This window comes from Poecilia mexicana, unplaced genomic scaffold (genome assembly GCF_051168715.1).
Source record: "Poecilia mexicana isolate PSO_F unplaced genomic scaffold, ASM5116871v1 scaffold_3, whole genome shotgun sequence".
Classification (NCBI taxonomy): Eukaryota; Metazoa; Chordata; class Actinopteri; order Cyprinodontiformes; family Poeciliidae; genus Poecilia; species Poecilia mexicana.
The window spans coordinates 36,555,678-36,569,659 of NW_028263372.1; the positions used below are offsets into that span (position 1 = coordinate 36,555,678).

Sequence of the window (13,982 nt, forward strand, 5' to 3'; positions counted from 1 at the left end):
CAATAAATATTACATCTGATAGAATATCCAATATATTCTATATCCAATATCCACTGAACTCTGAGCCGCACAGCATTCTGGGAGATGTAGGCAGAGGAAAAGCTTTCGCTGCTCCACCACTCATTACCAGCTAAGCTAGGTTGGTGGCATCAACTCACTCACTCTTTGGTTGCCTAGCAACAACGTGTTGCGTAACTGGCGTAAATCAGCTGGTTTTGTTTTTAAGCAATTAAAACAAAGTGGAATGAAACTCTGGATAAAACAGGAAAAATATAACTGCAGTTTGTTAATATTTCTGATATTTAAAACAAAAAACGAATCAATTATCATCTAAATGGACTGATATGAAATAGTCCAGCCCTCGTTTTGACACAAAAGAACATAAAAAAAGATTAAACATCAACGTCAATAATAAAGTGAGGGAGAAAATAAAAAGTCGAATCCTTATAGTGAAACATTTCTTTAAAAAAAAAACTCAAAACAGAAAAACCTGCAGCCTGTCTGTCATTTTCCTTCTTTCCTTCAAACTGTGGCTTTTATTCCGGTAAAAACAAAAAGTTCTGCATTTTTAATCAAGATGAATCTTTTTTATGAACGCAGACATGTTTGCTTCTTCCTCTCTGGTCCTCCCTGTGTCAGTCGCTGTGATTAGATCAGTTAGATCAGATTATGAAAGCGATGCTCTGTGATAATAAACAATAAGCAGCTCTTCTGATGACCGCAGTCGGATCTGCCAAACATTTTGCTCGCCAGACGCTGCAGAATCTGGAGGAAACGAATGATTTCATCGGATAATTGTCTCACCATTTATTTTCTCGGATAATGTTTTTCTTGCTGATGTGGAGGAAAATTCATCCCAGCAGGGAGAGAAGCGTTAGAGAGAGAGGAGACAACAGATCGATGCGACACACGAACATTCAAAACCAATAATTCAAAACCTGATGGAGATTCAGGTTCAGTAACGGCCGAGTTACCGGCAATAACTTCACAAACGTTTCAGCCGCGGAGAAACTGAGAGCTGCTGCAGGGGAGCCAATCAGGAAAGAGGACATTAAACTGTTCAGGTCAAAGTTCACACCTGATTTATGACGAACCGCCGAAGACAAACACAGGAGGAAAGATGTGGAAGAATCAATCAATCAATCAATCAATCAATCAATCAATCTATCAATCAATCAATCAATCAATCAGTCAGTCAGTCAAGTTTATTTCTATCGCACATTTCAGCAGTAAGGCAGGTCAAAGTGCTTTACATAAAAAAACACAAAATTAAAAAGTCATAAAAACATGACATCCGTCCCTGTAGTGAATCACGGTGGTGGCAGCATCATGCTGTGGGAAGCTGCTCAGAGTTGATGGATGAGGGTAAATCCTGCAGAATCATATATTTTTATGTTTAAAACATGTTGACACTCTAACAGATAAAAATACATTAACACATAAAACGCATTAAAACTTTTGCACAATCAGACCCTGATGTGAGGAGAATCCTTCGGTTCGTTTCTGTACTTTACAGGAAAAATGCTAATGCTAGCTTTCTGTTGCTTCTCCATCTTAAAACATCAATAAATTCAGTTTTATACACTTTAGTAAAAGGTTTCAGTCAAAGATTCAAGTAAAATTCTGGATCTGTAATTAATTCATTTCCTTTTAATCAAAAACCATCAGAAACATTTTCATTTAAAAACCTTTTTGCTGCTAAATTATCGTTTTTAATTTGTTCTTCAGGTTATTAAACCTTCTGATTGGTTTTTCTATCAATAAATCCTTTTTTACAAATGTGAATTTGGACGCTAGCATTAGCGATAGCATCTGTGCGGCTGCTACCTGTTAGCATTGAAATGCTATTATGGGTTAGCATAGTTTCACTGATAGGCTAACTCTAACTGCTTTTAGCACAACAAACAATATTAATTTCAGCGTCCAATCAGATCGCTCAGAAGCAGGAATGAACACCCAGCTTCATAATCTGTTAGCGGATGTAGCTGTGCGTCAGATTAACGGCTGTACCAGAAACACACAAATACAAAGGTTCCAGTTTTCATAGAAATAATATATTTTATTTAAAATATCTTTTTATTCAGAACAAAGAGGGACTGTTTGCTGAAACGTGTCGCATAAAGCCACAGGGCAGTTTGCAGAGCTGAAAACAAATACAACTTTCGTTCTCTTATTAAAGTAAAAAAAAAAACTTAAAGTTTAAAATCTTTAAACTTAAAGGTCGTTGACCCCGGATTTGACCCCAGTTTATTTGCTATTTGTCACTTTTAGCTGCACAGTGAGACGGTTTAGGATGAGCTGGAGACAAATTCAGGAAGTGTAATAAATAATAAATGGTGAAAAACTGAAAATCTTTCTCTGGATCTGTCGGTTCTGATGCTTTTTTCCGACCTGAACCGGGTCAGAAACTTCAGTTTTGCTTTCCTGGTGAATGTTCTGGAAAACTTTCATTGAGGAATATTTCACTGCCCTGATGTTTAAACATATGAGGAAGCAGGCGTAATGGCTTCGGCCACGCGGGGCGCACAGCGCCTCCGTTCGTTCTGCTGGTGAACCATCTGACCGGATGTGGGCGGAGTCTCCTGGGCGCCGTCCCCCGGTGAGCGGCGGCGGCGGCTCTGATCCATCCTGAACAGCCGGCTTTTGTTTCTGCCTCCAGGGGCGCAGAGAGACGCGGCGCAGTCGATGTAAGGCTGATGAAAGACGGAGACACTGCAGGGAGAAAGAAGGCAAACCCAAAGTTACTGCAAAATATTTAGATCTGGATCATTTTCAAACAAAAGAAGATTGACTCACACTGGGAAATATTTCATTGATATAATTATAACTCAGTGAACTTTCTTCCAGCAGCCCAACCCATCATACCTCCACCACCATGCTTCACAGGTCCAACAGTCTGATTTCTGTCCCAGATTTTTGGTCAGAGACGATAAAGTATCTTTTCCACATGTTTAAATACGAACCCAAGATTAGATTCGTGAATCCTCCGTTTGACAAACGTCGTTTCAGTCTCAAATGTGCACAAACCTTTAATTTTGCAATTGCAGTTTTTAATCAAACAAGAAACAAACTTAAAATCACACAAGCAGATTTATTTTTGTAATTTCACTTTGCACAGTTATGGTCAATGAAACGCAGTTTGGTTTTCCTGAGAATTCGCTAAAAACAAAATGAGTCCAAATGTTTTTCTTCAGTGGAGACGGCATCAGCGTCATGAGGGGAAACTTTTCTGTAGCAGGAAGAGGAAACTGGTCAGAGTTGACCAGAAGACGGACGTTTGGTTTGTCACATAAGAAAAACGCAGAAGTTTCAGGTCGGGCTGTGAAAACGTTTGGAAGCCACAGCAGATAAAAAGTTCCAGATGTTGAGACTGATGTGGTCTATAAAAAACCGCTTTGGGGAATCGTTCATATTGATTTGGTTCTGATTCCTGAAGGAATTTATCGGACCGGTTCTGAAAGAGCTCCAGCTAAACAAGGACAGAGCCACTTTTACACTTTTTCTATTTTTCCCAGTAAAGATTCAGAATGTTGTTCTCCTTCCTGACGGTTAACTGAACTGATCTGCGATAAATCCAGATGAAAAATGGCCGCTGTGGTTTCTCTGGTCCTGCAGCTATTAAAGGTGCGCGCCGTTAAAAATGAGAAGCTCCTTTTACCGTATTTCTGCCGCCCCATTAGAAAATGATTTCCCACTTCCATTCCTCCCATTAAGCGGCCGAACCGTGTGACTCAGCCGCTGAGTGGACTTTTCATCGACGCTCCTCCGGCGGCGCGGTTCAGGACTATTTTCAGCAGCGGATTGATCCGCTGCTCGGTGTTTGTTTGTTTCGGCCTTTAATGGCTCCTGAACAACAGAAGGAATCCTGTAGTGGAGATGAAACGGGTCAGAACCGGGCCGAGCCGCCACAGTTTGACACCGATCAGAACCAGAACCTCTTGTTTTCACCTGCAGGCGTCCACTGTGACAGCGTGTGCTCTGAGGGCCTCTGGGGGCCGAACTGCTCCTCCAGCTGCTCCTGTGAGAACGGAGGCTCCTGCGCGCCGGAGGACGGCAGCTGCGTGTGCGCCGCAGGATACCGCGGCACCAACTGCAGGAGAAGTAAACGCAGCATCTGAACACCGAAAGCATGCTGCAGCTTTTATTGATTCTGTTTTATTTTATTTACTTTACCTGCATTTTTATTATTTATTTTATTGTTAGTCTTTTATTTCTTTTACTTATTTTATATTCATATTTTTATTTTTAAATGTATGTCTTGTATTTTATTTTTAGTTTCTTATGTTATTTTCAAATCCATATTTATTTTTTATTTATTCATAATTATTTATTTTATTTTTTAATTTTTACCTTTTATTTTTCATCTCATTTTTTATTTTTTTGACGTTTTATTTCTTTTTGAAGCTTTTAATTTATTTTTGTTAATGAATATGAATTTTCTTTAAGATGTTTGTATCTAAATCCTACATTTCAGCAAAATCTGTCTTAGAATTGAGCAGGGAGAAAATTTAAATCAGAAATTTTTATTCTGTTAGCTGCCTGTTAGCTTCCTGCCTGATCCAGGTGTTCTGCTCCTTCCTGTTAGCTTCCTGCCTGATCCAGGTGTTCTGCTCCTTCCTGTTAGCTTCCTATCTGGTCCAGGTGTTCTGCTCCTTCCTGTTAGCTTCCTATCTGGTCCAGGTGTTCTGCTCCTTTCTGTTAGCTTCCTATATGGTCCAGGTGTTCTGCTCCTTCCTGTTAGCTTCCTATATGGTCCAGGTGTTCTGCTCCTTTCTGTTAGCTTCCTATATGGTCCAGGTGTTCTGCTCCTTCCTGTTAGCTTCCTATCTGGTCCAGGTGTTCTGCTCCTTTCTGTTAGCTTCCTATATGGTCCAGGTGTTCTGCTCCTTCCTGTTAGCTTCCTATCTGGTCCAGGTGTTCTGCTCCTTTCTGTTAGCTTCCTGTTAGCTTCCTGTCTGGTCCAGATGTTCTGCTCCTTCCTGTTAGCTTCCTGTCTGGTCCAGGTGTTCTGCTCCTTCCTGTTAGCTTCCTATATGGTCCAGGTGTTCTGCTCCTTCCTGTTAGCTTCCTGTTAGCTTCCTGTCTGGTCCAGGTGTTCTGCTCCTTCCTGTTAGCTTCCTGTTAGCTTCCTGCCTGGTCCAGGTGTTCTGCTCCTTCCTGTTAGCTTCCTGTCTGGTCCAGGTGTTCTGCTCCTTCCTGTTAGCTTCCTATATGGTCCAGGTGTTCTGCTCCTTCCTGTTAGCTTCCTGTTAGCTTCCTGTTAGCTTCCTGTCTGGTCAGGTGTTCTGCTCCTTCCTGTTAGCTTCCTATATGGTCCAGGTGTTCTGCTCCTTCCTGTTAGCTTCCTATCTGGTCCAGGTGTTCTGCTCCTTCCTGTTAGCTTCCTATCTGGTCCAGGTGTTCTGCTCCTTTCTGTTAGCTTCCTGTTAGCTTCCTGTCTGGTCCAGATGTTCTGCTCCTTCCTGTTAGCTTCCTGTCTGGTCCAGGTGTTCTGCTCCTTCCTATTAGCTTCCTGTCTGGTCCAGGTGTTCTGCTCCTTCCTATTAGCTTCCTGTCTGGTCCAGGTGTTCTGCTCCTTCCTGTTAGCTTCCTGTCTGGTCCAGGTGTTCTGCTCCTTCCTGTTAGCTTCCTGTCTGATCCAGGTGTTCTGCTCCTTCCTGTTAGCTTCCTGTCTGGTCCAGGTGTTCTGCTCCTTCCTGTTAGCTTCCTGTTAGCTTCCTGCGTGGTCCAGGTGTTCTGCTCCTTTCTGTTAGCTTCCTGTTAGCTTCCTGCGTGGTCCAGGTGTTCTGCTCCTTTCTGTTAGCTTCCTGTCTGGTCCAGGTGTTCTGCTCCTTCCTGTTAGCTTCCTGCCTGGTTCAGGTGTTCTGCTCCTTCCTGTTAGCTTCCTGCGTGGTCCAGGTGTTCTGCTCCTTTCTGTTAGCTTCCTGTTAGCTTCCTGCGTGGTCCAGGTGTTCTGCTCCTTTCTGTTAGCTTCCTGTCTGGTCCAGGTGTTCTGCTCCTTCCTGTTAGCTTCCTGCCTGGTTCAGGTGTTCTGCTCCTTCCTGTTAGCTTCCTGTTAGCTTCCTGTCTGGTCCAGGTGTTCTGCTTCTTCCTGTTGGCTCCTGGCTGCAGAACTGTTCTGGTGGATTTGGATCTCTGTGGTTTCCTTGCCTCTCTGTGGATCACAGAGGGAGATTTAAGGCTCCTCAGTTCACAGTTGAAGTAATTATCTTAATTAGGAGGAAGCAGAAGCGTGAGGGAGGCAGGAGAGCAGCCTGCCACTTAGACCAACATCAATTAAAGCAAATTAAAAGCCTGACGAATGAGTCTGGGTCAGTGCTGGAACCAGAACCTGAGACCCTCCAGCAGCAAGACCTCAATCGCTCAGATCAGCTGTTCTGTGCTTCCTGCAGCCTGCTCCCCAGGGTCCTACGGCCTGCGCTGCAGCCAGCCGTGTCCTCAGTGCGTCCACAGCGACGCGCCCTGCCACCACGTCACCGGGCGCTGCGACTGCCTCAGCGGATTCTTCGGCTCCCTCTGCAACCAAGGTCAGTCCTCCGCTTCATCCCGCAAACCGGACTCACCGCTTCACAGAAGAACCCCAAACAACATCGGACCATTAGCCACATATGATTAATCAATTAATCTGATGATTAATCTGATATTGAAATATTCTTCATCTTTAAACGTGAACGTCTTTCTGCGTCCTGAAGCGTTTTCAAACCACCGGGGGAAAACCTTTTTATGTCTGTCATGAAAATCTGGTTTAAATCAGCAGCAACTAAACAGATCTGCTGGATTCAATGCATGCAGAATCTAACGTGTTTATCATCATAAATTTATTATTAACAGAATTTTGATTTGCCGTTGTCATGATAAATTCTAACTGATGACGTTTAAAACCCTCAAACTCTCAGTTCTGTTGGAATTGTTAGTTTTACAGTTTCAATGCATTAGAAAACGGGATTAAATGCAGTAACTGTGTGCAGCCACACAGGAAGAAGAAGTAACAAATCATTATCATATCATGAAAAAACATTAAGTTTCAGGTCTTGCTGCAGGAGGAACCGGTGCACTTCATGAAACAGATGGAATCATGAGTGTAATCTTAAAATAATCTTAGAAACGGATCATTTCAGTCCTAAGCCGATTGCCTGAGAGTCTTTGGTAGATTGCTAATCCTGATTCAGCTGCTTTACAGTCCTGGGTTGTTCCTATGAATCAGACTCAGACAAAATGCTACATTTCTCAGTTATGTACAGGAATGAACAGAGGCAGAAACGTTTGTCCCTGATGTTGGATCCATGTTGTTTCTGTGACTTTCAGATTATTTATTCAGGTAAAATAATCCAAACAGATCAAACTCTACATCCGCTCCCCGACTCCTCTGGCCTCTGGAAATGAGTCTGTGGAGGAACTTTGTGTTTTAAAACACAGTGGAGGGTTTTACAGCATAAATGTTTGTTCTTTGACTAGGCCAATCAAAAACCCATATTTTGTATGTTTGACTGATTCAGAGGTGGATTTACTGTCTCATGTTTTGGATCATCATTAAACTTTTACTAGAAAATCATGAAAGCCCCATAAAAAGCAGCCAGTTTTTTGATTTATGTTTTTAATCCGAGTTTTTGTGTTTTGGAGACAAAAGGGCAGAAAGTGGAAAAAGTGTTTTTATTTCTCCAGAAAGCAGAAAAGTCTCGTCTCCAGCTTGTTTGGTAGAAACGAACTTCCCGATGCTCCGGGATGTAATGTTCCTCTTTTATATTCAGTTACACTAATAAAATATTGAGACACAGATACTGTGGAGTCTGACGAGCCTGATGATAAATTCATGCGCTCTGGGCCTTTTTTTGATTATTGCCAATTAACATGAGCAGCTCACAGCAGCGGCTGCGGTCTGCGGCTTATTAAAGGAAACAGGACGAAGACCCCGCTCCTCCTCATCACCACTGCAGAACAGATGTTCAACATCAGCAGCGAATTTATAGCAAAATACATTTTTACAGGTTTAATTTTGTTGCACATTTCAGCAACATGAAAACGTCATAAACGCGTCACGCAGCCAACAGTTATGAAACCAGAAACTTTAAATTCACCATCAAAATGTTGGTCAGGATCCATTTATTGAAAAGCTTTGATTTAAAGGAACTACTTCTCCATGTTTGGTTCTGGTTCTGTTGATGCAGACCAGAACCAGAACCAGAGGACCAGGGAGGTCCAGACGGTTCATCCAACAGCAGCAGATCTTTAACGTTCTGAGCTGATGGAAGGCCGACTTTGTAACCGTCTTCATGTGGCTCTGAAGGTCCAAACCCAGAATTTTATCCTGACTTCTGGTTTCCAGCTGTAAGACCTGAAACTCTAGATCTATAACTCTAGATTTATAAATATAGATCTGTAACTGCAGATCTATAAATCTAGATTATATTATAGTTTTTAGAAATAACTTCTGGTCTAATTTATCATACAGCATTTGTTATGGTGACAGGCCTGTTTGAGGGTGACCTTTGACCTCTGCTCTGCGGCCTGCAGAGTGACGGTTTCTGACGCTGTCCCGGTTCTGGTTCTGCCTGACCCGGCTGCCGGTGAACAGGAAGTGTAAGCGGCGGTTAGGATGTCATCAGCAGCGCTAATGAATTCCCTCCTCAGCAGCTGCGACGCTAAACTCTGAATCAAAGCTCATTCGGCACCAGCAGTGAGATCAGGAGCCGGTAATTAACCGGAGCGGCGCCGCTCTCCAGCGGCCTCCTTAGCTCACTGTGATCTGGGTTTGCATCACCGCCAGAGGTTCTGCACAGGAAGCCGATCCGGAGGAACCATGTTGAGGTTCTGCTGTGGTTGGCAGCAGGAAGGCGGCTTCAGACCCACCTGAACCCAACGCCTGGTGATGAGTCCGGCGGTTCCACCCACAGCTGCATCACCTTCATCACCTTCATCACCTTCACGCTCTGACTCTGATACGAAGCTGCTTCCGTTCACTGAACCAGGAACGGCTTTCTTCCCACAGACAAACTTTCCAGCTGATTACTGAGTGAACGCAGAAAGCAGGTTTGCTTTGCGTCTCAAAGCTGTTTGGTTATAAAGAAGTGAAACGATAAATCCAGATTCCTGAAGGGTTTGGGGATCCCTCAGGGCTCAGCACCGGGTTCACTTTATATCCTGCACTGTCTTTATTCCTCTCTGGCTGACACTGAGAATCTGACGGTAAATGAGGGTCACATTTTTTATAATCATGTTTGTTCCTCTTTTTACCAGCATAAAGTCTGATTTCTGTAGAGAGGGGAGCTGTAAACCTGGACACCCTCAGGTTTGCCTTGGTTTAAAAGACAAAAACTGCAAACCATGTTTGAAAACAGTTTGTTGTTTTTACTGGATTTCTGTGTTTATTCTCAAGGACAAGAGTCCGCTTTTATAGTCAGTGAAGCAAAAAATACTTTTATTATTACATTGTTTTCTTTTTGCTAATATTAGTTTTAGTTTGGCAGGCGAGATCCACAAAAAAACACTTCCTGGACCACAGGTGGCCCCCGGGCCGCACTTTGGACACCCCTGCTGTCCAGATTCTGTTTAAAAATGTGGAGAAAATTCATATGAAATTAAATTAATCCTGTTTTGGTTCTGATAATCATGATTAGAGTTTAAAGTGTGAAACTGAGATGATTGAGAACATAAAGCTCAAAGATTTATGGTGTAAAACTTTTAATTTTAAATTAAGAAAGAGTAAATAAAGATTCCCACCTGGATCTTCAATTTTTTTGTGATAAAATCTTAAGAAATGCAGAATAAACCATTAAAAATATAATAATAATAATAATAATAACTGGAGACCTTCTGGAACACAAAGTCATCCAATTAAAAATGTGACAACACATAAAAGTTACTTTTACAGAATAATTGGTGAATTCATTCAGTTAAAGTTTAAAAATGGCTCCATTTAATTCACATTAAAACTTTTTAACTTTATAATGTTTTTAAATCCAACATCTGAGACTCCTACTTCAGTTTGATCAAATAATAAACACAGGCCCTAAAAAGCTGGATGTCGATTTTCTGTCTGGATTTACTTAACAAAATCAGAACCTGATAGAAATCAGATGAATGAATAACTAAATAAGGCAGTTTAGAGGGACCAGTCAAAGCCCTCTTGCTGCAAGGCGTCGGTGCTAACTGCTGCTGCGTTCAGCCTGACCCCTGAAATTCTGCTAAAGTTTTTTATTTTAAAGTGTCTCCTCATTTCGAGCATCATTGTGGTGTTTTGCTCAGAGGCTTTGCTCTGCCGTGTCTCCAGTGTGTCCCAGCGGGAAGTTCGGCAAGGCCTGCGCCGAGGCCTGCGCCTGCACCAACAACGGCACCTGCAACCCGCTGGACGGCTCCTGCCAGTGCTACCCCGGCTGGATCGGAGACGACTGCTCCAAACGTAAGACGGACACCACTCAGGGTCCCTTTGGCGTAGTCAAAGTCCCAGAGACAAACAAAGACTAACAGATGTTATACCCAGGTTCTCTGACATCGTTTTAGCAGCTCCCCTGCCAGCATGCCTAGGTGGGCCCCATGTGCGGTAAAGGAGGGCAGACCATATGGGTCCCATATGGGTTTGTCCGCGGGTTCCACGATGGCCCCACATGGGTTTGCCCATGTAGGGCCACAGCCCACATGGGCGCTACATGGGCCCTAAATGGACAAACCCATGTGGGGCCATCGTGGAACCCGCGGACAAACCCATATGGGACCCATATGGTCTGCCCTCCTTTTCCGCACATGGGGCCCACCTAGGCATGCTGGCTGGGTCTTGAGTTTCACAGGTCAGAGTTAGGCACCAGCCAAACGTTGACTGATGAACTTCAGTTAGCGTTTGGATGTTTTCCCTCCTGATAGTCCAGTCGACTCGGTTCGATTTTAGTCCAAAATGGCAACATTTCTTCCATTTTTAGCTGCTGCGGTTTTCTTTCCCAACCTGTTCCCCTCCTGGCCTGTGGGGGCGCTGCACCAAAAACCACTGAAGGAAACGACACAAAAACCTCTGAAGACTCTGAGAGCAACTTCCTTCTTCACCAGATGGAAACAAGATGGAGGCGTCAGGTTTTAGCGGTTGGCGGATTTCTCTTTAGGCTAAAGACCAGGAGCCATTTCTGCTGCTAGCGCTAGGCTAGCATGTTAGCTTTGGTTGTATTTACCCAGAATGCCCTGCACTGTAGTTCACTTCCTGCTTTTGGAGCGGTCTCCGGTCCATTTGGTGTTCACATATGCATTCAAACCAAACCAGAGTTCACTTCAGATCAAGGTCAGGAGGACCAGAGGTCAGAGGTCGATTAGTATTCACACCTCACCAACCGAATCCGAGTTTCTGGACAAACGGATTAGAGTCGTGTGAAAGCAGATTAAACACGGCTGGTGTGAACGCTCCCTCACGCTCTGCGGTTTCTCTGGCAGCGTGTCCTGCAGGGTCCTGGGGTCCAGACTGCCTCCACCTGTGCAACTGTCACAACGGAGCCGAGTGCAGCGCCGCGGACGGAGAGTGTTCCTGCAGCCCCGGGTGGACCGGACTCTACTGCACGCAGCGTACGCCACACACACACACACACACAGAGATTGAGCCCAACATCGCTGCACAGCTGCTCTGCTCCAGCTAGCTGGAACAACATCACCATCTAGTGGCAGATTATTAAACTGCAGCAATGATCACAGAAACATAGAAAAGTTACTGATGTTCTAATTTAAGGCGTTTAAAAATAAATTATTCAAACTTTTAAAACCTCTCTTTGGAAGGAGATTGGAGCTTCTAAAAGTATTCATACGCCTTAAACTTTTCACCCATGTCATTTTGTTCAAAACAATCATTTTTATTATATTTAATTGACACAAAACTTCATAACTCTGGCAGGACAATAAAATGTGGCTTTCAGCATTTATTGGGAATCTGAAAAGTGTGGCATGCTTTTGTTGTAAGCGCCATCTCCCCCGCAGGCTGCCCGTCGGGTTTCTACGGCGCTCAGTGTTCGGAGGTTTGCCGCTGCCAGAACGGCGCCGACTGCGACCACATCAGCGGCCATTGTTCCTGCAGGACGGGCTTCATCGGGCCCAGCTGTGAGCTCAGTGAGTCTCCGCCGCCCGGCGTCTTCCTCAGCGTTTCTGGACGCGTGTGTGACGTGGACTCCTGTCTTCCAGAGTGTCCGTCAGGGACGTTTGGTTACGGCTGCCAGCAACTCTGCGAGTGCATGAACAACGCCACGTGCGACTACGTGACGGGAACCTGCTACTGCAGCATCGGCTTTAAGGGCATCCGCTGCGACCAGGGTGAGGCTGCCGCTCGGCTTTTCTTCATTTCTAAAAACAAAACAAAAGATCAGCAGCTCAGTCCAAACGAGAAACCACAGAAAAATACATGTTCTCATCATTTTATAGTTAATAAATACTGGAGACAAGATGGTGGACACATGTTCTCCATGTTATTGTTTACATCCAGCACTTTGTTGACAACTTGACAGCTAAAAACAATTAGATTTGGAGTTTGATCCTCTTCCTCTACAAAACCCTCCATCCCATAATGTCTGGAGAAGAACCTCATGCTTTATCTGTGAAGCACGGCGGTGGAGGAATGATGGTCCATAGGAGAAGCTCAGACAGTAAAAACAGCAGATCAAACAGGAAATGTTCCTTCAGAATAAAAGCATGGAACCTTGACAGCTTCCTGTGTGTCCTCAGCCGCCCTGATGATGGAGGAGCTGAACCCGTACACCAAGATCAGCCCGGCGCTGGCGTCGGAGCGGCAGTCAGCCGGCGCCGTGCTGGGCATCGTCTTCCTGCTGCTGCTCATCATGGCCATGCTGGTTCTGGTGGTCTGGTTCCGGTACCGGTACCGGCAGCGGGAGAAAGGCCAGCAGGCGCCCAGCGTCAGCTACACCCCCGCCCTGCACATCGGCTCCACCGACTACTCGCTGTCAGGTATGACGGATCAGAACCGGCTGGGGCTCACGCACGGCCAGAACCAAACAGAACCAAATGACGTGACTTCCTGGTGATTTCTCTGTTGTTTAAAGGTTATTTTAAGGTTGTTTTCTGGTTGTTTTAAGGTTCATGTGTGGTTATTGGTGATCAAACCTCCTGATCCGGATCTCATTTCTGGTTTTCTTTCCTGGAACCTCTCCAGAACCAGAAGGTTCTGGAGAGGTTCTAATGGGTCCATTTTACTCCAGTACCACATGCTTTAATATGGACATGGACATTTCATTCAAAATTAAATAAATAGTACTGTTAATAAATAATAAACATTTAATAAAATAAATAAATGTCCCCATGAAATAAAATAATACATTTAAAATATATATTTTAATGGGTAATTTACTTTACTACAGTTTATTTATTTTGGGATTTAATGATTAATTCAATATATATTTATTTCATAATTCAAGATTTTATTGAATTATGAATTAAATCTTTAAGATATTTAAAGATTTAATTGTTTTATTTTATGGTTTATTTATTGTTTTTTTCTTTGTTTTTCCATCTTTCTGTATGCTGCCAGTATGTTTGAGCTGCTTAACTTTTATTTTTTAATTCAGTTTTAATTTATTCAAATGAGGGGGAGGAGTCTTCTGTGGGGGGCGGAGTCTTTTCAGGGGGGAGGAGTCTTCTCTGGGAGGGGCGGAGTCTTCTCTGGGGGGAGGAGTCTTCTCTGGGGGAGGAGTCTTTTCAGGGGGGTGGAGTCTTTTCAGGGGGAGGAGTCTTCTCTGGGGGAGGAGTCTTTTCAGGGAGGGGCGGAGTCTTCTCTGGGGGAGGAGTCTTCTCTGGGAGGGGCGGAGTCTTCTCTGGGGGGAGGAGTCTTCTCTGGGGGAGGAGTCTTTTCAGGGGGGTGGAGTCTTTTCAGGGGGAGGAGTCTTCTCTGGGGGAGGAGTCTTTTCAGGGGGGCGGAGTCTTTTCAGGGGGAGGAGTCTTCTCTGGGAGGGGCGGAGTCTTCTCTGGGGGAGGAGTCTTCTCTGGGAGGGGCGGAGTCTTCTCTGGGGGGA

General features: G+C 44.2%; 1 protein-coding gene across 1 annotated transcript in view; it reads left to right on the top strand.

Annotated features, from left to right (window-relative positions):
• The window catches only part of LOC106909694 (multiple epidermal growth factor-like domains protein 11), a 102,247-nt gene that overhangs the window by 79,674 nt on the left and 8,591 nt on the right, over positions 1–13,982 (top strand). Inside the window, exons 14-20 of the mRNA XM_088004544.1 lie at positions 3,955–4,101; positions 6,393–6,527; positions 10,268–10,396; positions 11,410–11,538; positions 11,944–12,072; positions 12,145–12,273; positions 12,682–12,921. Coding sequence (XP_087860670.1) covers positions 3,955–4,101; positions 6,393–6,527; positions 10,268–10,396; positions 11,410–11,538; positions 11,944–12,072; positions 12,145–12,273; positions 12,682–12,921 — 1,038 coding nt within the window. The remainder of the gene's footprint in view (positions 1–3,954; positions 4,102–6,392; positions 6,528–10,267; positions 10,397–11,409; positions 11,539–11,943; positions 12,073–12,144; positions 12,274–12,681; positions 12,922–13,982) is intronic.